The following is a 24,360-nucleotide window of genomic DNA, read 5'->3' as shown; positions in this document are numbered from 1 at the left end:
GAGGCGAGCGGCGGCGACAGTGGCGAATGGGATTCTGACGGTGGAGGGGACGAAGAAAGCGATGATCCAAGTGACGAAGAAGAAGTCAAGTCACCTCCTCGCAGGGAGAGGCGGTCCAAACTTGACCAAGAACGACCGAGCGCCCGTGAAAAGGTGATTGCTCAAGCTGGTCGGTCTTCAAAGCATCCTCGGACCTCTTCGCCAACTCCGACTGAAAAAGCGTCAAAGCATCCCAAAGTCGCAGAGCTGAAGCTTCAGAAGGCGTTGCCGAAGATTAAGATTGACATCCCCGTCGCTTCTGCGTGAGTGTCTCCTTTTATCTTCACTCGACGCCCTGTGTTGTTTGTTTTTCTTGTTTTAACCGGATAAACTTTGGAGCTGGCAGTGCTGCTACTTCCGGGACCTCAGCTTACAGGGACGATGATGAGGTGATGGAGGATGCGGTCACTTCTAATCTGGGTATGATTTCTGCCATTCTGTCTTTATTTTGGTCGATTCGTCTGCAATGTGTACCATTGGGTGATGTGATTTTGTCGATTGAACTTTGAACAGCCCCTAACATTATTGCCCTCCCTAATGATGATGATGAAGAGCCCGAGAGGCCTTTGACGAGGAAAAATAGGCAAGCTCCTGCGAGCGAGGTGCCACAATCGTCGCCGAGGGCGGAGCCAGTCGTTCAGGACGCTGGTGATGCCAATCGGGGTTCTGTTACCTTCGCTGTGCCATTGTCGAGTGCCTTGCCTTCCTTGTCGACTGCTCAGGCCCCTGTCGACCCGCCTTCAGTTTTTGCGACCCATCATGTCCTAGAGGACGAAGTGAATGCTGCCAAGGAAGCCATACGCCAGGCGGGCATTATGATGGAGAAGATGAAGACGGTGCGGGACGCCAACCAGGCCGCCTATGATGCCAGCTCGGCTCTCCAGAGCAACATTCAGGTTAGTTGGTCGCCGCTTCTTCTGTTAGGATATGCTACCTGAAGACTCTTTCCGAAAATCTTTGCATCTGTACACCCACTGGGTGCGTCGATTGAATTTTTGAACTAGTGGGGGCACGCTGAGTGCACCCACTTGGTGTAGTCCCCGAGACTACGGTGGACTGCTGGCAGTCGACCGTAGTCTTTGCATTTTGTCGAGTGTAAACCGAACTGGTAGTTTGTCTCTTCCACTCGATCTGGTCGAGTGGGATCAGAACCGGTGGGGGCACGCAAAGTGCACCCACTGGGTGTAGTCCCCGAGACCGCGGTCGACTGCTGGCAGTCAACTGTGGTCTGAGTTCTACTTTCTCTCCCTTTTTTTACTCCGTGCACTCGACTCCGGCGGGCCGGTCGAGTGGGATCAGAACCGGTGGGGGCACGCAAAGTGCACCCACTGGGTGTAGTCCCCGAGACTATGGTGGACTGTGGGCAGTCGACCGTAGTCTTAGTACTTATTGTCTTTGTCGTTTTTTGCTGTAAAATAACTTCTCCCCTTTGATTTCAGAAATCTTGTGATCTTGGAGCTCGCTTTGCTGACTTGGAGAAACAGCAGATTCAACTGAACCTTGACTTGGAGCTGGCAAAGACAGAGCTGCAAAAGGTCAAGGACGGCGCCACTGGTAAGATGAGTTTGTCGACTGGTCTGTCTTAGGCTTGAGTACCCTTCTGCTCTTTCTGAATCAATCATCATTTCTTTGCAGAAAAACTGAGAGAACCTCTGGAGAAGAAGGATCAGGATTTGGCTGCTGCTCGAAAGGAGGCTGACAACAGGACCGTTCTGGCTGAACAGAAACTGGCTTTGGTCGGTCAGTTGGAAGAAGAGAATACCAAGATGAAATCTGCTCTAAACGAAGCCAACAAGGAGTGCTCGCGCTGGAAGAAGGAGAATCTCGAAGATGGAAGGCATCGCTCGCAGGAGGGACGATCTGGAGAGCTATCTGAGGAGCCTTGCCAAGAAATTGTTCATCAAGCTTGAAGGTACGCATTTTGTTCCGACTGATGTTTTTTTGTCGACTCGGCATACGAAAATTGACTTATCCTTGGACCGTGAATGCAGAGTTTTTCTAGAACTTCGAGGAGGAGACTGGGCGGATTGAGCCAGGTTTGGACCCAATCAATTCTCCTGTGAAAGATGAAACTGCCATGAACCTGCTCCGACTAGAATCCCGCATCGACGGTGTCGTGGACTACTTGGATCGACTGAAAGTCGCCACATCGCGGATCGACCCGGCACTTTGGCCAGAGGCCACGCTCCAGAATGATCTTGAGTCCCTGATGACTCGACTTAACGAGATCCCTTACCGAGTGTAGGAGTGGAAGAGATCTTCTGCCCGGTGTGGCACCGACGTGGCTCTGTCTTTGGTTCGTGTCCACTGCAAGGAGGTGCGACAAGATAAACTGGCAGCAATCAAGGTCGCCAACACCCAGAAGCATGACTTTCGAACTTTTATGGAGACTTTCATCGCTACAGCCACTCGGATCACTGACGGCGTTGACCTGGACGAGTTCGTCAAGCCTGCCAGCCCTCCTCCTGCGGAGTGAACAAACTTTTATGCCTCACCTTAAATTTGCCTCGGAATGCCGAGTGGTTTTTGTAACCGTTAAACTCTTTCGGGCTGAATGCACGAGCACTTCGATCTGTGGTCCAGAACCTTTAGGATTTATCTGAACTTGGTTTATCGTTGAATATCTTCATGAATCCCCTGCCGAGTGGAAATCGTTCTTCATTTGAGACAACTTTTGTATTTGTGGCGCAGCTCCGAAGGAGAAGGTAGCAGTCGGCCTGCACCTCGTCGTCCTTGCGGGTCGGCGATGGAGCACTTGTTGTATTTGTGGTGAAGCTCCCAAGGAGAAGGTGACAGTCGACCTGCACCTCGTTACTGCAGAGCGGGATGGAGCGCACGTTGTATTTGTGGCGAAGCTCCCAAGGAGAAGGTGACAGTCGACCCGCACCTTGTTATTGCAGAGCGGGATGTGTCTTGTACTTAGGCGAGTACTTGGACTGCAGCTAAGCCCCCGAGTGGGAGGATTGCTCTCCACTCGGTAGGATTTTTTCAAACTTAGGTGAGTGTCGGACTGCAGCTAAGCCCCCGAGTGGGAGGATTGCTCTCCACTCGGTAGGATTTTTTCAAACTTAGGCGAGTGCCGGACTGCAGCTAAGTCTCCGAGTGAGAAAACTTAGGCGAGTACTGGACTGCAGCTAACCCCCCGAGTGGGAGGATTGCTCTCCACTCGGTAGGATTTTTTCAAACTTAGGCGAGTGCCGGAATGCAACTAAGTCTCCGAGTGAGAAAACTTAGGCGAGTACTGGATTGCAGCTAAGCCCCCGAGTGGGAGGATTGCTCTCCACTCGGTAGGATTTTTTCAAACTTAGGCGAGTGCCGGACTGCAGCTAAGTCTCCAAGTGAGAAAACTTAGGCGAGTACTGGACTGCAGCTAAGCTCCCGAGTGGGAGGATTGCTCTCCACTCGGTAGGATTTTTTCAAACTTAGGCGAGTGCCGGACTGCAGCTAAGTCTCCGAGTGAGAAAACTTAGGCGAGTACTGGACTGCAGCTAAGCCCCCGAGTGGGAGGATTGCTCTCCACTCGGTAGGATTTTTTCAAATGTGGGCGAGTGCCGGACTGCAGCTAAGTCTCCGAGTGAGAAAACTTAGGCGAGTACTGGACTGCAGCTAAGCCCCCGAGTGGGAGGATTGCTCTCCACTCGGTAGGATTTTTTCAAACTTAGGCGAGTGTCGGACTACAGCTAAGTCTCCGAGTGAGAAAAATTAGGCGAGTACTGGACTGCAGCTAAGCCCCCGAGTGGGAGGATTGCTCTCCACTCGGTAGGATTTTTTCAAACTTAGGCGAGTGCCGGACTGCAGCTAAGTCTCCGAGTGACAAAACTTAGGCGAGTACTGGACTGCAGCTAAGCCCCTGAGTGGGAGGATTGCTCTCCACTCGGTAGGATTTCTTCAAACTTAGGCGAGTGCCGGACTGCAGCTAAGTCTCCGAGTGAGAGAACTTAGGCGAGTACTGGACTGCAGCTAAGCCCCCGAGTGGGAGGGTTGCTCTCCACTCGGTAGGATTTTTAAATACTTAGGCGAAACGGGTTCGCAGCTAAGCCTCCGAGTGGGAGGATTGCTCTCCACTCGGTAGGATTTTTAAATACTTAGGCGAAATGGGTTCGCAGCTAAGCCTCCGAGTGGGAGGCTGGCTCACCACTCGGTAGGAAATTTATTTTTACAAACTTAGGCAAAGCGGATTCGCAGCTAAGCCACCCACTGGGGGATTTCTTACGCAAACAAAAACAATAACAATCACTGGGAAAATTATAACGCTCTTGTCTTTGATAAATAAACTACAAGAGTTTTTTCTTATTACATCTCATCCGAGTGAGAATTCAAGTATAAAAGGGGCGGAGTAGCTCTGCATTCCAGGCTCGTGGCTCATCAATCTGGCGATCGACATTATAGAGGTGATACGCTCCATTGTGGAGGACTCTGGTGACTATGAAGGGGCCTTCCCAAGTAGGAGCGAGTTTGTGTGGTTTCTGCTGATCCACTCGGAGGACTAAGTCTCCTTCTTGGAAGGCTCGACTCTTCACATTTCTGGCATGGAATCAAAGCAATTCTTGTTGATAGATGGTCGAACGGATCATGTCCATTTCTCTTTCTTCTTCCAGGAGGTCGACTACATCCTGCCGGGCTTGTTCTGCTTCTTCTTCTTCAGAGTAGAGCTTGACTCGAGGGGCGTTGTGAAGCATGTCACTCGGCAAGACTGCTTCGGCTCCGTAGACCAGAAAGAATGGGGTTCTTCCGGTCGATCGGTTCGGGGTCGTCCTCAATCCCCAAAGAACTGATGGAAGCTCATCGACCCATGCACCTGTTGCGTGCTTGAGATCGCGCATCAATCGAGGTTTCGGTCCTTTGAGAATTAGACTGTTTGCTCTTTCCGCCTGTCCATTCGACTGAGGGTGAGCGACCGAAGCATAGTTGACTCGTGTGCCCTGAGAGGCGCAAAAGGCCCTGAATTTGTCGGAATCGAAGTTTGACCCATTGTTAGTGATGATGCTGTGCGGAACTCTATATCTGAATATCAACTCTCTGATGAAACTGATAGCAGTGCAAGCATCAAGATTCTTGATAGGCTTAGCTTCAATCCATTTGGTGAACTTGTCGACTGCTACTAGCACATGAGTGAAGCTGCTCCTGCCCGTTTTCAGTGGTCCAACCATGTCCAGCCCCCAAACAGCAAAGGGCCAGACGAGTGGAATGGTTTTCAGAGCTGACACGGGCTTGTGCGACATATTGGAGTAATACTGACATCCTTCACATTTGTCGACTATCTCTTTTGCCATTTCATTGGCCTTTGGTCAGTAAAATCCCGCTTGGTATGCTTTAGCCACTATGGTCTGAGAGGACGCATGATGACCACAGGTCCCCAAGTGGATATCGTCAAGGATCATCTGACCTTCTTCTGGTGTTATACACTTCTGACTGACTCCAGTCGCGCTTTCTCTATACAACTGTCCCTTTATGACTGTAAAGGCCTTGGATCGACGGACGATCTGTCGAGCCTCTTCTTCATCCTCTGGGAGTTCTTTCCTTAGGATGTACGTGATGTACGGTACTGTCCAGTCGGGAGTGATGACCAAGACTTCCATGATCAGGTCGACCACAGCTGGAACTTCAACTTCAGTCGGATCCGTGGCACTTTTTGGCTGCGGGGCCTCTTCAGTGAAGGGATCCTCCTGAACTGATGGTGTGTGGATGTGTTCCAAAAACACATTGCTGGGAATGGCTTCTCTTTTGGAACCTATTTTTGCCAAATCATCAGCTGCTTGATTTTTTAGTCGGGGTATGTGATGAAGCTCTAACCCCTCGAATTTCTTCTCCAGCTTTCTCACTGCATTGCAATAACCAGTCATGGCTGGACTTCTGACGTCCCATTCCTTCATCACCTGATTAACCACCAAATCTAAGTCGCCATAGACCATGAGGCGACGGACGCCGAGTGAAATGGCCATGCGCAACCCATATAAAAGTGCTTCATATTCCGCCTCGTTATTGGAGGAATCAAAGTGGATTTGAAGAACATATCTGAGCTTATCTCCTCGGGGAGAGACCAACACCACCCCAGCACCGGAACCATTCAGCATTTTGGAACCGTCGAAGAACATGGTCCAATGCTCCGAGTGAACCTGAGTCGGCAGTTGCTGTTCAATCCACTCAGCGACGAAATCTGCTATTGCCTGGGACTTGATAGCTTTCTTTGCCTCGAACTTGATATCTAGAGGAAGGAGTTCAATCACCCATTTTGCCACTCGACCAGTTGCATCTCTGTTATGCAGGATCTCTGACAATGGAGCGTCGCTAACGACTGTAATGGAATGATCAGAGAAGTAGTGAGCAACTTTCTTTGTGGTCATATAAATCCCATATACAAGCTTCTGATAATGAGGATATCTTTGCTTCGACGGGGTCAAAACTTTAGAAATATAATATACTGGGCGCTGAACTTTGAAGGCTTTTCCTTCTTCTTCCCGCTCAACCGTAAGTACCGTACTGACGACTTGTCCTGTGGCTGCGATGTAAAGCAGCAAAGGCTCCTTGTTGATTGGGGCAGCAAGCACCGACTGGGTGGAGAGCAGAGCTTTGAGCTCTGAAACGCTGCATCAGCTTCGGGAGTCCGCTCGAGCTTGTCGGACTTCTTCATCAATCGGTAAAGAGGCAATGCCTTTTCACCGAGACGAGATATGAATCGACTTAAAGCGGCCAAGCAACCAGTAAGCTTCTGGACGTCGTGCACTCGCACAGGACTTTTCATTCGGAGTATAGTACCGACTTTTTCTGGATTGGCGTCGATTCCCCGTTCGGAAACGAGAAACCTGAGTAATTTTACGCCAGGAACTCGGAATGTGCACTTTGATGGATTAAGCTTGATATCATATCTCCTGAGGTTGGCAAAGGTTTCAGCAAGGTCAGCCAGCAGGTCGGAACCCTTCCGTGACTTGACCGCAATGTCATCCATGTATGCTTCCACATTCCGACTGATTTGAGTGAGCAAACACTTCTGAATCATCCTCATGAATGTGGCTCCGGCATTCTTGAGGCCGAACGGCATGGTAACATAACAGAAGCACCCGAATGGAGTGATGAAAGCTGTTTTGATCTCGTCAGGTCCATACAGACGGATCTGATGGTACCCGGAATAGGCGTCTAAAAAAGACAGTCGCTCACATCCCGCAGTCGAGTCGACTATCTGATCGATGCGGGGGAGAGGAAAATGACCTTTCGGGCAGGCCCGATTGATATGTTTAAAGTCAATGCACATGCGAGGTGACTTGTCCTTCTTGGGGACCATGACAATGTTGGCAAGCCACTCGGAGTGGTAGATTTCTCGGATGAACTCCGCTGCTAAGAGCTGAGCCACCTCCTCGCCAATAGCCTTTCTCTTCTGGACGGCGGACCGTCGGAGATGTTCCTTGACAGGTTTTACTTTTGAGTCGACTCTTAGCCGGTGCTCAGCCAGCTCCCTGGGAACACCCGACATGTCAGAAGGCTTCCATGCGAAAATGTCCCAGTTCTCACGGAGGAACTAGATGAGCGCTTCTTCCTATTTGGAGTCGAGTGTTGTTGAGATATGAGTTGGAGCAGTGCTGGGATCGGTCGGGTGGATGTGAGCTGTCTTCGTTTCGCCAGACGACTGAAAAGCTAATTCTGTAGCGGGCTTCTTGGCTCACAACAAATCACTCGGGTCTGCAGTCTTCTGGTATTCCTGCAGTTCCACCACTGCCATCTGAGCATCAGCGATCTTTGAACCTTTCTGAAAACATTCTTCTGCTTTCTTCCGATTGCCCGTAATAGTGATCACACCCTTGGGGCCAGGCATCTTCAATTTGAGATACACATAACATGGTCGGGCCATGAAGCGTGCATAAGCCGGCCTGCCCAAAATAGCGTGATAGGCACTCTGGAAGTCTACAACTTCAAACGTCAACTTTTCTTTGTGGTAATTCTTGGAATCACCAAAAACCACATCAAGAGCAATCTGGCCGAGTGATTCAGCCTTCTTCCCAGGAATGACTCCATGGAAACTCATGTTGCTGGTACTGAGTCTGGACATTGGAATGCCCATCCCTTTCAACGTCTCAGCATATAGTATGTTCAAACCACAGCCACCATCCATCAAGACTTTGGTCAGTCGAGTGCCTTCAACAACTGGGTCGACCACCAAAGCTTGCCTCCCAGGGGTGGCAATGTACATTGGGTGATCGGACCGGTCGAATGTGATGGCAGTCTGAGACCACTTCAGATAACTGGGTGTCGCCGGAGCAACCATATTCACCTCTCGGTTGATGACTTCCAGTCGACTTTTTCTTTCAACATCAGCAAAAATCATCAGGGTGGAATTGACCTGGGGGTATCCATCGTCACTATCTTCCTTGTCCTCAACTTTGTTCGACTCCTTTTCCTTATCTTTGGGTTGCTTGCCCTGGAACTGCTGCATCAAGAGTCGACACCGTCGAGTGGTATGTTTCGGGTAAATGAAATTACCCTCTTCATCTTTCTTGGTGTGGACGAGACACGGCAAATCCAACACATCATTTCCGTCCTGGTCTTTAACTTTCTTGGGGTTCCAAGGTCCTTTGGGTTTCCCCTTAAACTTTCCTTGAGTTACAGCCAAGGCTTCCCCAGGAGCAGCTGGCTCGGCTTTCCGCTTCTGTTTCCGATTGGAATTTCCTCCGGTTTCTTGAGCAACTGACTTGAGCTTGCCACTCTTGAGTCGATCCTCATCCTCACCATTAGCGTACTTGGTGGCAATCTCCATCATCCGATTCAGAGACATATCTCCGGTCCGACTGAATTTTAGATTCAGTTCTCTGTACTTGACGCCTTCTTTGAAGGCACAGACTGCTTGGTGGTCAGGCACATTCTCTACCGTATGATGTAACGTGATCCATCTCTGGATGTAATCCCTCAAAGTTTCATTCGGCTTCTGCACGCAAGACCGCAGTTCCATCAGCCCTGCCGGTCGCTTGCATGTTCCTTCAAATGTGGTGACAAACACTCGGACGAGATCTTCCCAAGTGTAAATGCTGCTGGGTGCTAACTGGTTCAGCCACGCTTTGGCCGAGCCCTCCAACATCAGAGGCAGGTGCTTCATGGCCACTTCATCATTGCCACCACCAATCTGGACGGCCACTCGGTAGTCTTCAAGCTAAGTATCGGGCTTGGACTCACCAGTGAACTTACTGACTCCAGTCGCCAACCTGAAGTTGGGAGGAATCACAGCGGCCCTGATGGCTCTACTAAAGCACTCTGGCCCCGAAACATGTGCTCTGCTGCTGGTAGGTGCATCTCTGTCGTGACCTTCTCGGTGAGCTCTGTTCCTGTCGACCAAACCTTGAACGAGAATGGATCTCGCATCAAAGCCTGGTTCCCTGGAGTCGACTGGAATCCTTCGCCCAACACTACGAGGGCGTCTGTCGTCCTGCTGTCGAGGAGCATACGACCCATTCCTCGGGGGAGGGGTGGGCACTCGACGTCGATCGTCACGATCGAATCGGTGATCATATTGCTCACGGTTCCCGTACTGATTACGCCAGTCCCCACGTCCCTCGTGCCTCGGGGGCGATCTTGGGCTATGAGTTGACTAGACTGTGTCTGCGGCAACGGATCTGCTGTGAATCTTGTTCCGCGACTGAGAAACAGCGGAATTCTGGTCTCCTGCTGCCCGGAGTAACGCTCTGATCTGCAGCAAGCCTCTGCCAGCCTCCGACTGAGAAGGCTGAATCGACTCTGCTATACGGGCTGCAGCTGCTAAATTCTGAATCGGAGTTCGATATACCTGCGGGGGCGGAAAGAGCTGACGTCGACTGGATTCGGGAACCCGTTGCCGCGCACGCTCGTCAAGTGCTCGCTGGAGGTTCTCCAGTCGAGTGCGCTCGGCCAAGTTTGCCAGGCGCGCGTCCTCCAAGGCACGAGCCTCGGGGGTTTCTCCAACGATAGGAGTGTGCAGTGCATCCATATTCCGGCGACGAAGTTTTTCTCTCTGCAGCGACGTGAGGGGCTCGGGAAGATATTCCTCATGGGGACGCAACGGGTCGCCTCCACCCGCGCCTCCGTCAGTGCGGGGAAAACCGGGAGGACTGGGCGGTCCATCGACCATCAGAACCTCCGCCGCCGGATCACTGCTGTTGCACTCGGATGCGGTCTCTGCGGAGCCAGTTGACAGATCGAACAGGCCGTAGAGGGATTCATCGGGCTCGATCGCCGCGACTTGGGGGGTGGCCGACTGGCGTGCCACCGCGTGTCTCACCCACCGCTGAAGTCTCGACCGACTGGAGCGCTTGCGCCGGCGGGAAACAGGGAGGGATGACAGCACAGGAGCCGACCGATGGTGGGTCGACGGTTGCCGCAAAAGGATGCCGCAGACGCACGCGCGAAAGTGCGTCGCCCCGCGGACAGGGAGCGCGTCAACGTCGAGCGGAGCCTCCTGAAGCCAAGCGGAGTCGTCGGCGATGAACGTGAGCGCGCCGAGACGGATCTCGCGGCCCTCCACCAAAACTCCGCCGGAAATCATGATGATTCGGATCGGAAAAGATCGCAACTCCTCCAACAAATCACTAAAACACCTGCCCCACGGTGGGCGCCAACTGTCGTGGTTCTAAGTCTGACAGTAATGTAGGGGGGTAAGTATGGAGAGGCAAGATCTTAGCTATGGAGAAGTTGTAAGCACACGAGGTTTACGAGTTCAGGCCCTTCTCGGAGGAAGTAATAGCCCTACGTCTCGGAGCCCGGAGGCGGTCGACTGGATTATGCGTATATGGTTTACAGGGGTGCGAACCCTTTACACTGAGGAGGGGGTGGCTTATATAGAGTTCGCCGGACCCCTCCGGTCCTCAGTTATGCAGGGTTTTAAATACATTAAGGTCGGGCGTTACTGGTAATGCCCTTAATAATGTGCTATGATGATCATAAAAGCTACTTAATAACCGACCGTTAGCGTGCGGAGTGCCTTTAGGTCTCCTGGCCGTCGAGTGGTTTGGTCTTGGTCGAGTGATCGCTTCTTGGTCGAGTGTCTCCGAGTCTATCGAGTGGAACACTTTCAAGTCGATTGAAAGGTGATTTCTTCTAGAGATGTCCTTGGGTAGGGCAGTTTGGACAGGTCCATGACCCTACCCTAGGTACATAGCTTCATCAGGGGGCGCGCCCTCCGTCCTTGTGGCTGCCTCGTGGCTTCTCTGACTTGCACTCCAAGTCCTCTGGATGTCTTCTGGTCTAAGAAAAATCATCGCTTTTCTGCAAAACTCTAAAATAAGGAAAAAAAACATGAAGGAACTGGCATTGCGCTCTAAGTTAATAGGTTAGTCCCGAAAATAATATAAAATAGCATATTAATGCATATAAAACGTTTAAAACAAATAATATAATAACATAGAACAATCAAAAATTATAAATACGTTGGAGACGTATCAGTTACAAACTCCGTGGATTCACAACTGATCAATTTATCCTGTGCGGCGGCTGATAAATGATTTTTTAGCCACCATAGAACAGTAGTTCTACGGTATTTTCATTAATTTAGAAAATATTTACAAGTACATAGTATAAAAGGAAACGAATGTCAACTCAACCAATGCCAATTCTAGGAATCATGGGGATTGTATTAGTTAAGTTGTTCTATCCAAAATCTGATCTATATAACACATGTGACCTAGGTCGCTACACTCCGCTTCGGCCCAAGCCTACCGGCGACAGTCCTCGCTCCGCTCGCTCGTTAGAAGTTACCCATTATCTTTATACTTGAATTTGGATCACAACATAAAAGGAAGGCTACATCCGTTTATTTTTGTCTCGCAACAGTGTGTTGGGATTGAATTGGGAGTTTGCTAAGTTATTTAATTCCTGTCCAAATGGAAAAAGACAAAATGAAACCTAAACTTATTTTAAAATAAAATCTGTAACTACCTTACATGTAACTAGTGGGGCCAATTAAAAATATGTTAACTTGTAAAGTTTGGTTGAAATATGAAATGTTCCGACCAGCAAAAAAACCAAATTTTTTTTATTCGCACAAATTGCCATTTTCTACAAACTGAATGTATTTGTATACTCGTCCAACAAAACGTAGGTTTTTGGATTTTTTTTTGAAGGGGTTTTTGGATATTTTTAGGTGAACCTGTCACGAGTTAAATGCTCCATATATGATAGTTTGAGGAGGGGGGGGGGGGTTACATGAGCCAAAAAAATAGTAGGACATACATCTTTACATATTGCTAAATCTTAATCAACTGAGACTAGTCGATGCTATATTCATGAGATCTGTACAAAATTTTCTTTTTAATCTTTTCTTTGTTCTTTTATACATTATGTCATTTGATTGAGACTTGGTTAAGTCTGAGACGACTATGATCTAACCACACCCTACTTCTTTTAGCAATCCAAACTGGGCACAACTAACTATTTCTGACCCTGCAAGAAAAACTAATTATTGCTAAAGGCAAACTAAAAGGAATTCCGGGGTAGGCGAAGAGCGCATGACAAACATGAATTCGATCCAAAATAAAAAAAGAAACTTGTTGTAAATTTACCAAACTATATAGGATTGACAATTTTCAATCTGAAAATAGTATTAGAATTTTTCAGTGGTGCCTGCATATTTCTGAAACCAGCATCCAACCCATTTTTGGTCGGAGGACTGTGGCGAGGCACAATGGAATGGCACTATGAGATGTAGGGCTCTGGAGAAGTCAACTAACCTTTCCTCATAATGCCAGCCATTATTAGATTCTTTGAAAATGTTTTTTGCGACGGTTATCATATTTGCAACGAAAGATTCACAAGTAACTTGCAAATGTTACTTTACATATAACAATAGCAGACGAATGAGTGTGTTGCATAGACTAAGCTTGGAACCACTGGTGGGTTTGAATAGTCTACTTTGTGTTATCCATGGCAACTTGCAACGCGTTTGGTATTTGGCACTGTTGAGCTCATCTGAAGTTGGCGCGCAATATATATATATACGTGAGGCATAGCCCAGTTCTCCACTGCCATTGGTGAACTGAGTTGTCTCGTCCCAATGGAGCCGTTGTGGGTTTTCGTTGGTGCATTATTGGCAGCCACAGCAGTTCATGTCGCCGGTCAGCAAGAAGGTTGATTTCTCACCTCAAGTGCATGTGGATCGTATCCATATATACATACAGCACAAAAATGTTTTGTAGATATTTCATTAGGAATCAAAATAGCCGCTTTTGATGGGTATATTCTAACTCTATTCGTCCTGGTTGTGTAAATATGTGTCATGCATCAATCAGGTTTTCTGAGCATCGACTGCGCCCTGGATGCCAAATTCAACGGACGCAGAGACACCTACACAAACATCGCCTACGTCTCCGACGATCCGTACGTTGACGGCGGGAAGAATCATAGGGTAGCCGCCGAGTTCGATGACAGTTCTACAGCCGAGAACCTCCGCACACTCAGGAGCTTCCCGTCTGGCTTACGGAACTGCTATACCCTCCCAACCGAGAGCGGTGGCAAGTACCTGGTCCGGATGGTGTTCTTCCACGGGGAATACGACGGGAAGACCAGTCCGTCGTTCGAGGTACACTTGGGCAGCAACTACTGGGACACGTTCCGGAACAATGACTACTGGTGGTCCGAAGCGGTCTTCGTCGCGTGGGCGAGCTGGGTGCCGTTGTGCCTGGTGAACACCGGCGGCGGCACGCCATTTGTGAACACGGTGGAGCTGAGGCCGCTCTTACCCTCGCTTTACCCCCAGGTCACTGTCAACGAGTCGATATCCGCCTTTGCAAGGAGAAATCTGGGGGCAAACACTAGTTACCGGTACGTTTGAAGTCTTCCAATGCTTTTTTTTATTCTTGCTTTTTGCGTGGTACTATACCGTGGTTTTGGATTACATCGCCGTCCAAGAAATGCAATACAAGCCGACCATAAGCCACAATATCCCCACAAGGTGGCTCCTCAATCATTCCCATCTTTTTTTTAACACGGTACAGACACGGCGCTTATATATACACACACATACACTCATCTCTATGAATATGCACATATACCCTATCTCTATGAGCATCTTTGAAAGATTGAGCCGGCATATCATTTCAAGATTGACGAAGTCACCAAATCACCTCGTAGTCGACAGAAACGTCTCCTAGACGTATCGCCGGAAATGTTAAAAGAAATCCAAAAATAAATGCAAGTATCAAAATTTAAATTCTGATGGACTGGAGATACCATAGGTTGGTTCACAATCTTTCCCATCTCTCACAACCCATCTATCTACTTATTTTACCCAAATAATAAGTGCCATACATGTGGCACGAAACACTCCAACCCTGACGTTTTTTACAACTAAAGTTGACATCCCAAAAGAAAAAAACAAACTCAAAAAATAAACTGAAACTTGCCATCCGACAAGAAAGTTAGCATGCTTGACAACTAAATTGTCATCCTTATGTCATCAAATTTGTCATAAAAAAATGTTTGAAGTTGCCATGTATTCGTGTCACACGTATGACACTTATCAAGGTCTTTATTTCATTTATTATATACTAAAAGCATAACAAATAGAAATATATAGAGATAATCCTCAAAGAAATGTAAAATATACGGCTATTGATTTTGTGGATCTTCATACCTAATAGACCACGACAAACTAGATCATTAGATATTCATAATTATACCAAACTAGATCACACCTGTTAGATTTTCATAATTGTACATCTAAAAGAATAACTGTAACTAAATAGGTCACCTTTGTCGAATCTTCGTAGTTGTACTTAAATAGATCTTTTTTATCAAAAAAGGCTTTCACCCCGCTTTATATATAAAGCACCGATCATCAATCACCCAGTACAAACGCACGCCACCACAACACACATACCCAAGGCAGGATACATAGGCGCTGAGCGTAGCAACACCATCCCTAGCACTACCGCCGCGAAGAGATGAAGCCACATATGACGAACCATGAGCTCCAAGGCGGGGCCTTCAGAAAGGGAACGACACAGGAGCGCCGCCACCGCCCGATCCGAGGATCAGAGTTTCCCCTGGAGCCGAAGGACGGGCAATGAGAGCCGCGACGACGCCTTCAAAAAGGGAACGAGCTTCGTGTCGCCTGTTTGTCCAAAGAAAGGACATGTTTTCACCACGGCCAACACTCACCGCTACCCAACGCCACACCTCGGCAACCACGCCGCCCACACGGCCATAGCCACCTGGCAGCACCAAGCCACATGCTCTGGCCAAGAGCATCGCGCTACCACTACCAGGGCCGCCGCCCCGGCATCCAAGACCTAGACACCGCCTCACCCAAGACCTGCCGCTACCCCAACCAAAGAGATGAGTGGAAAGGTCCCACCTTTCGCACCCCTTGGCGACCCCCAGCGTCGAGACCCAATAGGCAGGCCAGAACTGGCATCCATCAGCCTGTCCTGCAGCCCCGAGCGCGAGACGAGCTTGGTCATGCAGCACCGTGAGGGGGACGAGGTCAGTCCTGCTGCACCGTGCGCGAGACGAGCGAAGTCCTGCCGCACCTTGCGCGAGACGAGCTCGGTCCCGCCGCACCGGGCGCGAGACGAGCGATGGATCGCGGCTCGAGAGGGCCAGCCCCTCGATGGAAGTAGTGCCCGGACGACGAGGAGATGGGGCGAAGGTCGAAATGGTCCGAACGGGGACAAGCCGAAGCCGGAGAAGCCGGCCGCTGCCGCAGTTAGAGTCACCGAGCCACCGTGAAGCCGCCACGACACCGGGAGGCCACCACCAGTGCCGGACCTCCCCGCGCCGCCGCCCACGGCCAGAGCAACGACCATGCCAGGCCGCTGCTCACCCGCGTCACCCGACGAGCTCCAAGCGTCGGAGCCGCCAGACACGCACCACCAATGCCACACGCCGGAGCACCAGCCACCACCACAGAACATGCGCGTCCACGCTCTAGCCAACACCACCGGAAGCCCCACCACCCCACCGGAGCAGCATAGCCACCAGCAGCACCACCACCACCTTAGCAGGGCCGTCAGCCATCCCCGCCGCCACCATCCGCCACCACCAACTAGATCTGGGCAGAGACACCTAGATCCGCCGCCAGAGCAACCCGACTCCCCGGAGCCCCACAAGCCGACGCCAGAGGGAGGGGGAGAGTGGAGCACTCCTACGGGCCACCACGACGTCGGGGATGGGGAGGGAGCCGGAGCAGAGGAAGGCCGCAACCCGACGGCGACGGGCAGGAGGGGGCGCCCTGCGACGCCGGCCACCTGCACGCGGGAGGAGACGCCCTGCCGCCGCCCGCGTCACGCGGCCTTTGGCCGGTGACGCCATCGCCGGCGGCGAGGAAGGAGAAGCCGAGGCGAGGAGCTGGGGCGGCGGTGCTAGGGTTGCCGTCCAGAGTCGCCCGCGGGAGCGACTCGGGGGCATGCGTTTTTCTGGCTCTTCTGTTTTCCCTCTCGTTCTTCTATTCTTCTTTTGGGCTCAGCAATGAACAACAATAGATCTTTTTTGGGGGTACCCAAACAGATCACAACCATTAGATCTTTATAACTGTGCCTAAATACCATTAGATCTTCGTAATTATATGGCTAAACATATCACAATCATTAGATCTTCATGGTTGTACCTAATATAAGTAGATCAGGGAAGTTAGATTTTACAATAATAGCTAAATAGATCATGGTCACTGGATCTCCACAATTGTACTTAAACTTCACAACCATAATATAAGAGCGTTTTTGACACTAGTAGTGTCAAAAACGCTCTTATATTATGAGACGGAGGAAGTAACTTTATATAGATCCAATTTTATTTTATTTTTGCACAGAAGACCATGGGAGTCGTTCCTTCGCAAAACTTTACACGCGAGTACAACACTAGACCATGTTTGTTGCAAAATAGTTTCAGAATTGTTTGACTTCTTTGCTATCTTTTAAATATATTTTTTGAACGTGGGTGCGCCTAGAACCACGTTTCAGTGGATATTTTCGACGGTCCCTCAAAGTAAAATGAAAAAGATATGTAAACTTATTGTGTCTGAGCGCAATAGAATCATATGCAAAAGATGCATTAAGGTTTCCAGAGATAGTCTCAAGAAGAAAACAATTCACTTATGTTTATTTGTAAGGGAAAGCTGTGGATGAACCCAGGCAAACTGCACCCCCTTATCTAGCTTCCCATTTTTTGCATCGCGATCTATATATAGACACATTTCTCTTTTTTATTTCTTCCAAATAAAATAACATATGAACTTCAAACTTTGCAGGACAACAAAACATTATAAGTGCAATGTGGGGAAAAAGGGATTTTTCATGCAACATAAATACTTGAAATATTATTATTTTACTAAAAAAAGACATTTTATATATTTATGCTAGACCAAAAATCCGAATTTTTTTCACACATTGTAGTTCTGAAGTTTCACTGATCTGCAAATTTTGAAGTCCATATATTGTTTCATTTGAAAGAAATAAAAAAGAATTTTATTTTCATGTAGTAAGCTAGTTCGCTATCATAGATCTCAAAGCAGTGTTGAAGGGTAAGCGTAAGGACAATAGCGCGTTGGGCTTAGAAAAACCTTTACTTTTTTTAATGATGGATTGTCATTTTGCATGAAGGTTTCCCGACGATCCATATGACCGCTTCTGGGGATGGAAAGTCAGCTCGTTGTGGGCAAACCTTTCCACCAAAGAGACCATCCAGCAGGAAGACAACTACGCTGTGCCCATCCCTGTTCTTCGGACAGCCGTCGCTCCTGTCAACAATGCCACGGTGCTAAACCTCGGTACATGGGAAACGTACAAAAGTTCATTCGAGTTTAAAATTTTTCTACACTTCTCCGACATCCAAAACACCCAGCTCCGACAGTTCCACATCTACTTGAACGACCATGAGTGGTACAAGAAATACAGCCCCCCGTATCTGATCGCTCATTCTCTGTATTCTATTGGCTGGTACAAGGCTACAGAAGGCACGTACAATATTACTCTTGCAGCCACCAATGCATCTGTGCTGCCTCCGATGATCAACGCATACGAGATCTTCAACCTCATCCCCCACGACACTCCGAGGACGTCCCCCAAAGACTGTGAGATGCCTCCCCTCGTCCCTATATATATATATTTCCATACCACTCATTTATGTCACTGCAGGCTATGATTTTGATTTTGATTTTTTGAGAAATATGATTTTGAATTTCAGTTTCAGAAATATTTCATTCATTACTCAAATCACTAAATTTTAGTGATTTTGTTTTTCATTTCGGCCAAAGGTCCAAAATTTTCTGAAACTGAATTTGACTGAGATCCAATCAAATATTTTGAAAATTCAATAAACATTTACAAATAATTTGAATTTCTGTGTACTACCGAAATTGCTGAAACATTTTGACCGAATGGCAATTATTTTAGAATGTACCAAAATTAATGAAATTTCACTGAAATTGAGAACCATGCTGTAGAAAGAGTTGGTTTACTCCTTGCAAATGCACTTGCTTCGTTCATAAAAAAGATGCTCTCCTCAAAACAGCAACTTAGAATTCATCATGGTCAGGACAGTGTATGATCAGTTGAAACAAGAAGACATTCCAACTTCAATGTATATCTAAGCATGGGGAAATTAATAAAAGTTAAATGCAAATGACTTTGCAACCAGTTACACATAGACTAACTATTATTGAGAAAAATTGCATTCATGCAAGTGAAGCACCAAAGTTAATTGTTAATCTTGCAAAAACGAAAAATGATTAACTCAAGGAGTATGGCTCTTACATCATTTTCTAGTGATTAAAACCACAACGAGCATGAATGGGTTCTAACAGTTTAATTGCTGAACATCATTCGTTGTAATTATTGTCAGTTCTTTTTAACAATTAGAGTGTATTTTGGGCAGCCTGTGCACCGATCGTACCACAAGGGTGGACCACAAGATATTACATACATGAAGTATATATAAGATGGAGATTTAATTCTCATAGTCCACTAAATAAATAAATTCTTGCTACAATATACTCAAAAACTGCATGGTATATACCACAAAAAATATAAAAAATATCAAGCACATTTTCCCTAGAAGGTATCTCTTTTAAGCACATCTTATTGAAATTTTTAGTTGCAAATAACATGAATACCCAGTGTTGCATCGCAAAGATAAATGGGATTTTTGAAGTACATTCATACTCCAATGATGAATGGGTTTAAGTGAAAGAGCAAGTCTAGAGCAAAGTAGAAGTATGTTTTGTAGTGTGTGTGTGCGCGCACGCGTAATATATATTGGGCTTAAGCTCAACCATAGATTCTTCGAGATAGTACATTTGACAAAATCCGATGCAGTAAAGAGAAAATTCAATGGCCCACGGTGCTCAATTTGCCACATCTCTTTCATTGGATTGGCTTCATCCAATCGAATGGACTATGCTACAAAAACTACAATATTTATTTATCTATATAATACCGATATAAAAAGGCCGAAAGGAACAGATCCAATTAATCTTGACTATCAATTCATGTCAAACCAAGGACTTAGATTACTCCAATGATGAATGCTCAGCATGTTTAATGCAATTAATGTCGTACCAAATATTAACGTATGTGATAATTACATAATTAACACGTACTATGTGATAATCACAATCAAGCCTAAAAGAAACAAGAAAGAATGAAGAAAAAGAAACAACTACAGCTCGAGAAAGCGTGGATGACCCGCCACTGCTGCGTCCTCTGGATTCGTCCCACCACCGTCCAAGGCTTCGCACCGCCGCGTACCAAGTAACATCTCCAAGAAAAAGCGACGCGGACGAACTTTTGCTTGCATGTGCGGATGTGCGTACACCACTAGGTTCTGTGGTCTTTAGGTAGTGCCATCACGACGAGCCCAGTCCGGCCAGAGCGAAGTTACAACCCGTCATCTGAAGGCGGTGCCTCCCCCCTCCGTGCTGGCAATCTTCGCGCCCACCACACGGGCGAGGGTACCACCCGGATGGCAGCGGCCTACCCACGCACACACAAACGTGTTTGATTAAATGCCGCAAGGATTTTCTCACTGGTAAGTCGATCCTACCTTGTCAGTTCAGGAGGCGGGATGTGTGTGTGGGAAGGGGGGATTAAACTTTTGTTAAGTATCTGCGGTGAGCTTAAATTTCTCAAACCTGCACTTTTCTGATGCATGTAATTTCTCTCGGTTCTGTTTTGAAAAAAGAGGTCGTGACCTCTTTTTTACATACGGCAAGAAAACCACAGTATGAGAGATACCATGGTTTATTAAACTACAGTATTTCTTTCATCCAAACACCTCAAAGTATCTAAAACCATGTTTTTTTTTTAGAAACCACGGTATTCCTCAAAAACTGTAAAATTACTTTGCATCCAAACGCCCCCTAAGTTCCGAGTTTTGTTAATATGTTTTCTGGATATAATTGACTGGCGCATCATGAAACTGCATCTATGCATTCAGTGATCAAAAAGTGTTATTTATGAGGATGATCATTCTTTTTTTCCTGACCACTCCTTTTCTTTCGCGATGGTAGTCGACACAATGATGGCTATCAAACTCGAGTACGGAGTAAAGAAAAACTGGATGGGTGATCCATGCTTTCCTGCCAACTATCGTTGGAGTGGCGTGAACTGTAGCGGCGTAACTGCTAACACAACGCGGATAATATCTCTGTGAGTATTATTTGGATGGTATTTCATCTTGCGTGTGCAAATATGTAGCCTTTGCGTTATGTTCTAATATTAATTGTCATGCAGGGATCTGTCAGACAGTAACTTGACTGGAGTGATATCTGATAACTTCACACTGCTCACAGAACTCCAATATCTGTAAGTATTGGATAATGAGGATAACTGTGATATATACAAATTTGTCATAAATAGATATGATTAGTGGATGGCGGGCAAGTGTATAAAGTGCGTAATACTTGCAGATACTTGCTTTTTTATAGCTATGTTCTACTCCCTCCGTCCCAAAATAAGTGTCGCTGATTTAGTAGTAAATAAGCTACACTTATTTTGGGACGGAGGGAGTACTATCCATAATATCTGACATCTCCATTTGACATGGAACGGGGAGCCCCTTGTATCTGTTTTCTGTAGTTGAGGGAAGAACACCAACAGGATCCACTTGAGAGGACTTCTATTTGGATAGTTTTTGTTGCCATTGTTACAATGCTAAGAACATCGTTCAATGTCTAAACTACATGTCATTTTCTACAGGGATTTATCTGGCAACAGTCTGAATGGACCAGTTCCAAAGTCCCTCTGTAAAAGGAGTGCAGGATCACTCATTTTCAGGTTTGGGTTTTCTTCTTGAGGTTTCGTTTTCTCTGAATGTGCGCTCGGCTGAATATTTAAGGTTGCTTTTTCCACGAAAGTAACTCTGAACTGATTGTGATAAGAAAAAAAAACTCTGAATTGATTGTCTGATGCAATTTCACTATTTCAGGTATCAATCTGATGAAGATATGTGCAAAAAAACAACAATAAGTCCGCCTCCATCAAAAAATAGAACAGCCATAATATCTATTTCAATAGTGGTTCCCATGTTGGTAGTGGCTATACTTGTTCTGGCATGTTTGATCTGGAGGGGAAGGAGAAAGCCCAAAAGTGTGTATGCTCTACTCTTTTAACAACATATGGTTAGGTTGATTGATTATTAACTAATAAGGTTTGCTACATTTAGTGTTTCTGTAATATAACTGACATTTGTGCAACCAGTTTCTACACATGATCCTCCCAGGGAACCAGAACTTCAGAGTGCTCCTGAAAGTAGAAAAAGTAATGGGGATCAGCTGCAAAATACTGAGAACCGCCGATTCACATACAAGGAGCTAGAGAAGTTTACTGATAAATTCCAACGGTGCATTGGTAAAGGAGGTTTTGGACTCGTGTACTACGGCCGTTTAGAAGACAATGCTGAGGTTGCTGTCAAGATGCGTTCTGAATCATCATCACATGGACTTGATGAGTTTTTAGCCGAGGTACTTTAATTCTCCCCTGGTTCAGAAAGTTTTCAGTTTGAAATGTAAGTTTGTTGAGTCACCACAGTGAGTTTACATGCAAATTAAGATATTTTCCCTTTGCACTATGTCTCTTTACATAGGTCAATAGCTTGACAAAGGTGCATCACAGGAACCTAGTTTCTTTGGTTGGTTACTGCTGGGAGAAGGACCATTTAGCACTGGTTTATGAGTACATGTCCCAGGGCAATCTTTGTGATCATCTGAGAGGTTTGTCCATTCGCAAACCTAATGAATTGATAACAAATTTTGCAGTTGTCCTAAAATTTCATAAAAAGTTAGAACTTCAATGGCTATGTATCTTGAATGCTTTTAATGTATTTATCTAAAAATAGTTCGAGGGTGTCTACGTCTCTTCCTTGTGAAGTGCCTGCAACCGTCAGTAACAGCTAGTAATGTTTGCTTATATTGCTTGTTAAAAAAACATTTTGTTTACCATTGGCTGACGAAGTAACAACCTTAATGCATCTAATTCATTCAATATCCGACACAGAAGAGTAGGAAGACTGTGAGACCATAACGGAATTGCAAATGGAGAAATATTGCATAAACATATGAACATTGCCATGTAAAGCTGTTGATACAATTCTGCTCTCTAACTGTGACCATGCCTGTATATGAAGGGAAAAATGGTGCTGGTGAAACCTTAAGTTGGGCGACACGTGTACGAATCGTGCTCGAAGCTGCACAAGGTATGGTTTAGTGGAAAGATATAGTTTTCTTAAGCGTATTTGTTATAGATGGCCTGCTCTTCTTTTTAGTCAAGTTTTGAAGGACTTGCTATGATATGTGTAGGCCTGGATTATCTGCACAAGGGATGTAGCTTGCCAATAATTCACCGGGATGTGAAAACCAACAACATTCTCCTAGGTCATAATCTAAAGGCGAAAATAGCTGATTTTGGACTTTGCAAGACCTATCTTAGTGACATGCAGACCCACATATCAACCAATGCGGCTGGGACAGCAGGTTACATGGACCCCGAGTATGTCTCTTTCTATACTATAAAACTTTCGTGCCTCTTTCTCATATATGGCATTGTTGCTTAATCCAAATTAGGTTTCTAATAGGTGGGTTACCTGCTATGTCTTAGGTACTATCACACTGGCTGGCTCACTGAAAGCAGCGATGTCTATAGCTTCGGTGTTGTTCTACTTGAGGTAGCAACCGGTGAACCTCCGGTACTGCCGGGCCAGGGCCACATCGTTCAACGTGTGAAGCAGAAGATTGCCACTGGCAACATCACCACGGTGGCAGATGCACACCTTGGAGGTGAATATGATGTCAACTCCATGTGGAAACTGGTCGACACCGCAATGGCGTGCACAGCGGATGCTGCTGTCCGAAGGCCAACAATGGCTGCCGTTGTGGCGCAGCTGAAAGAGAGCCTTGCGTTGGAGGAAGGTCGTGAGGACAGTAGCATCAGGGGAAGCATAGTGAGTACTACTTCTGCCCCGATGTCCGCGTTCGGTCCATCAGCAAGATAAATCTGCGACTTTACCCAGATGTGTTTCATCGCATCATTGATGGGTCTCTCTAGTATATTTTTATGGAATTGCAAGGTCTTCATTACCAACTGTTTATTCTGAATTGTTTGTCATGCTAGGGCAAGCTAATATTTATGTTGTGTTGTGCTCTCTGGAATTCGACCATATGTTTGCACGCAATAAGGTCTGCGTGAGCTGTGAGCAGGTATGGAGCTAATTCCGATACATGATTGTAATATAAGAAGAACCTACGGCTTGGTTAGTAGTCTAATCAGTTGGAAATGTGGTGCAGTGTGGTGATGCATTGATTTGCTTCAGTGTTGCTACCTTTGAATTTCACATTGCTTTTGCTTTGATCCGCTGCTTTCGCGAGTAGTATTTTGTCCATTTTGAGTTTTGTGACTACAAATTGTTGCATTTGTATTGGTTGAATTATTGTAGGTTGTCATTCTGTTGACAACACTTGTTTAATATAAAAGGGTCATTTTTATTCATAATGATAAGTATTTTCGAATGAAGGGAGTATAACGCTTACGCACCCACCTAGGAAACAGCCTGTTTTCTTTGGTTCAGACCACTACGAATGAACCTGCACCTAAAATAGTGGAGCAATCCATCTCCACCTTCAACCTAAAACGGAGAATCTATTTCTAGTGGCAACCTTCGAACTAAGTTTTCATTAAATTTGTAGAACGATGAAGAGACACAACGTGTTTAATTATGAGGTCCCGGGAGTATAATGAGGGAATGAAAATGGCAAGAGTTCATCGCTTGCTCACCTTTTTTCCTTTTTTTGCGGGGCCGGAGCAAAGAACCTGGGCACCCCGTGATGGTCTGCTGCCGCGCATCCAGTTTAGGCACCCACCCAGGCAATGCCCTGCTAGCAGCAGA

At 46.8% G+C, this 24,360-nt stretch overlaps 1 protein-coding gene across 2 annotated transcripts; it reads left to right on the top strand.

The window, feature by feature from the left end:
• The first annotated feature begins 12,961 nt into the window (after window positions 1-12,961).
• On the top strand, window positions 12,962-23,786 carry LOC125509154 (LRR receptor-like serine/threonine-protein kinase IOS1). 2 transcript variants are annotated; one of them, XM_087526146.1, is made up of 13 exons: window positions 12,962-13,115; window positions 13,278-13,809; window positions 17,586-18,055; window positions 20,492-20,630; window positions 20,715-20,786; window positions 21,180-21,257; window positions 21,409-21,569; window positions 21,681-21,943; window positions 22,066-22,192; window positions 22,606-22,674; window positions 22,778-22,967; window positions 23,076-23,418; window positions 23,589-23,786. In XM_087526146.1, the coding sequence occupies exons 1-13, from the start codon at window positions 13,043-13,045 to the stop codon at window positions 23,661-23,663; spliced, it is 2,592 nt and encodes an 863-aa protein (XP_087382272.1). In that variant the 5' UTR covers window positions 12,962-13,042; the 3' UTR covers window positions 23,664-23,786. The 2 variants fall into 2 exon arrangements, with proteins under 2 accessions (XP_087382272.1, XP_048530015.1); XM_048674058.1 differs by having other exon boundaries at window positions 23,076-23,786.
• The last annotated feature ends 574 nt before the right edge of the window (window positions 23,787-24,360 follow it).

This window comes from Triticum urartu, chromosome 5A, assembly GCF_056163025.1.
Source record: "Triticum urartu cultivar PI428250 chromosome 5A, HENAU_Tu73, whole genome shotgun sequence".
NCBI classification, from domain to species: Eukaryota; Viridiplantae; Streptophyta; class Magnoliopsida; order Poales; family Poaceae; genus Triticum; species Triticum urartu.
The sequence above is the reverse complement of the archived record's forward strand: the minus strand, read 5'-3'. Positions and strand labels throughout refer to the sequence as shown.

What these genes read in the sequence shown, in the direction of transcription:
- LOC125509154 (XM_087526146.1), top strand. Translation starts at nt 13,043, where the DNA reads ATGGAGCCGTTGTGGGTTTTCGTTGGTGCATTATTGGCAGCCACAGCA. An exon ending in GAGGACGTCCCCCAAAGACT is followed by an intron (nt 18,056 to 20,491) that starts GTGAGATGCCTC and finishes TCGCGATGGTAG; the next exon opens with TCGACACAATGATGGCTATC. An exon ending in GCAGGTTACATGGACCCCGA is followed by an intron (nt 22,968 to 23,075) that starts GTATGTCTCTTT and finishes GCTATGTCTTAG; the next exon opens with GTACTATCACACTGGCTGGC.